This window comes from Poecilia formosa, unplaced genomic scaffold, assembly GCF_000485575.1.
Source record: "Poecilia formosa unplaced genomic scaffold, Poecilia_formosa-5.1.2 Scaffold871, whole genome shotgun sequence".
NCBI classification, from domain to species: Eukaryota; Metazoa; Chordata; class Actinopteri; order Cyprinodontiformes; family Poeciliidae; genus Poecilia; species Poecilia formosa.
This window is the reverse complement of record NW_006800810.1, coordinates 36,974-39,928: the sequence shown is the minus strand read 5'-3', so window position 1 is coordinate 39,928 and position 2,955 is coordinate 36,974. Positions and strand designations below refer to the sequence as shown.

The 2,955-nt window shown below is 36.7% G+C and overlaps 1 gene segment (V, D, J or C); it reads left to right on the top strand.

Moving 5' to 3' along the window:
• LOC103131909 (T-cell receptor alpha chain V region 2B4-like) overlaps positions 1–2,953 on the top strand; it is a 17,314-nt gene extending 14,361 nt beyond the window's left edge. Inside the window, 1 exon segment of the V gene segment in view lies at positions 2,886–2,953. Within this exon segment, the coding sequence occupies positions 2,886–2,953 (68 nt within the window).
• Positions 2,954–2,955: the final 2 nt, after the last annotated feature.

Genomic DNA, 2,955 nt, shown 5'->3' with positions numbered 1-2,955 from the left:
ATTATGATTCATCGATTGAGATTCTGAATCTCAACAGTTGGTAGCAGAGGATGGTTTTGTGTTGACACATGAGCAGAGATTGGACTGGCCGTTCAGGCGCAGACTTTCCGAAACAGTACTCTGGTGTAGGGCCCAAACAAAAGGTAAGGACACTTGTTCCTTAATATACACCACTGTACTGTTTCTCAGGTCTGTATAAATTTCAGTTATCAGCCGTTGTCTGTACTATTTCCCAGGTTTGTCTGCTTGTCACTGAGTTGTCTAAAATGTCAGCCATTGTTCGTTGTCAGCTGTTGTTCGTACTGCTTTTGGTTGGTCTGTCTAAAGCTTTCAAGTGTTCATAGGAGTAATGTTAGAGTTAAAGTTTAAAGTTAATAGTCAAAAGTGAAAAGGTCGATTGGCTCTGCAGTGGAAGGTGGTCGTTCCCGGCTTTCCCCGGACGCGGGGAAGGTAAAGACTAGGTTTTGTCGGTTTTATCCTCGAGGAGTACTGCCCTCGGAAAAGAACGCGTTAAGCCAATCTGAGACTTTGCTTGAGAAACGCGAAATGCGGTGAAAGCGGTCCACCATAGGAAAAAAGATAAGAGAATAAGATAAGATAAAGGTCGATCGCGGTCTGCTCCTCTAAAGAGTAAAGGTGAAATAAATGAGAAAAGAGGACAAAAATAGGAGCTGAAAAGCGTGGGCCCATTTCTGTGTGAAGCTGTGTGTCTGTCAGCTGTGTGTGTAAGCTTCTGCCGCTGAGCAGAAGTTATCTGTTAAGTGTACTCTTTTCTGTTCAATGTAATGTGTTTTACAACCATGGTAAATATTGGGGAATTATAATCTGTGGGAGGTTTTTGATTTTATCTGTGGGTTTGACTTTCTCGCCGCCGCGCGAGCAAAACTACAAAACAAAACAAAAAAAAGAGAAGAGGTGCATTTATTACAAGACTGTTTCATTTAGTTTGACATCTTTTATTTTCATTTTTATTAACATTATTGTTGTTTTCATTATTTTTTCTAATAAACTAACTAACTAACCTACTAACTGAACTAACTACTGCTTTTGAAACACACATGTGTCTTGATAGAAAGGCACAAATTGGACATGATGAAATTTTAAAAGTGGATATGGCAATAATTGATTATGTCAAACAAAAACTGATTGGACAAAAACTGGCTCACAACACGTGTGCCTTAAATTTTGATTGAATTAATACATAAATTCAAGTCCAACAAAAGATATGCCTTGAAATGCAAAGGCATATTACAGTACTGTTTCATCTTTGTTTACATTTCTTTTTTGCTCCTCTGCCTAAATTGATCAATTTTTCTTTTGTCAGTGCAAAATAAACATTGACACTGCTTTTAGGAAAGCAATCCAAATTCTGATCTGAATTCGTTAAAATGATAAAACTTTTGGCCTTTGCAGTTCAGTTTCAGTTGGACATTTTAGAAATATGTACATAAAGAGTCTCTGCACAATATTTCTGATAACAATAGAAATGTTGTCAGAAATGTTTGTTTTCTATTTACATAAGAAAACAAAAGGGGGAAATGGTAAATTATAAACATAAAACATTTCTGATAAATCTTTACATTTAGAACATCTCATAGTCTACTTTCAATAGTAACAAATGCAAAATTGCTTTCAAATTTTTAAATTATATCAACAGGGGGTGGAGAAGAAATAGACTAATTCCTAATCGGTTTATAGATATGGTTAATTATGAATTTATTCATTTGACATTATTTAATGAGCTCTTATGCTGTGCCTTCCTGCATGACTGAAATACAGTTATATAGAAACTCTTACTAAATTAAAATTGGTAATGTAAAACTGAATAGCTTCAATCAATATCTATGCCATGTTTATTTAAATATTCATGAATTTCCTGCATCACCTCTAATTTTAATTTTATAAAGTTACAGTTGGATGTAATTGTTATCATTGAGAAAACTTTGGCTAAAAGTACTATAAACTTCTACGGAGCCCCTAAAGGGACACGGGGGAAAATTCAGATAAAATGTGAACAACTTTTTAAATTCTAAAGAGAAAACTATACATAAATACAACACTCAGCTGTTTTGAAAATATCAGGATAATGGTAATATTTTCATTAATGGTATAGAGAATATTTGATTACAGTTCTCTTTTGACCTAAATTATTAAGGAAATTTGACTGGTTGTCTTAAAGCGTGGCAATTTCACAAGGATACTTTTGTGTAAAATTGGACACTATTGAATTAATTATTTTACATATGCATTTGAATAACCAATTTCTGAAAAGTGTACGTAGCTGAAATACTAAATTTTGTTTACATTGTTAATGATCTTTGAGAGTTAAATTTTTGAGGAGTTGATTCCACAATCAGTTAATTCTGAAACATCTGAGGATGAATCATGTTAACGCATCTCTGTTTTTCTTTCTCTTTGGAGCTCAGAGACTGAGGCAGTGGACCTTATCTGAGCCGCTCCAGTGACCCTGAGCCTGGCTGAAACAAAAAAAAGAAGCAACTCTTCATCTACATCACAAGCTACAGAAAAGACAGTTAATTTATAATTATGTGAGCAAAAGGTGGCATACAGTCATTTTTTAAATTTATTTTGTGTTTTACTCTAGCAGAGCTGCTTCCTGTGGTCGGACGGGGACCGTAGGGGCCGTAGGGTTTTGTGGGTTCAGGGCCGTGCGAGGAGGTGATGAGATGGGGGATCGCGTGGCTTCAGCTTCAGGCCTCCGCTGTTCGCAACCGTGCGGACATGGACATTTGCACTTTCTACACATATGAATTGTGCCATCTTCTGCTGGACTGCTGTTTAAGGGCCAACACCCACTGGACGATTCTTACACCTTCTACAGAGGTCAGTGAGGTTGGATTGATCTTTCCTGTTGTCACCTGAAGGTGGACTGCAGCTTGCAGGATCTCGCATTGGATGTCTGACTGTGATCTCTGAGGAAACACCTGGCTGAAG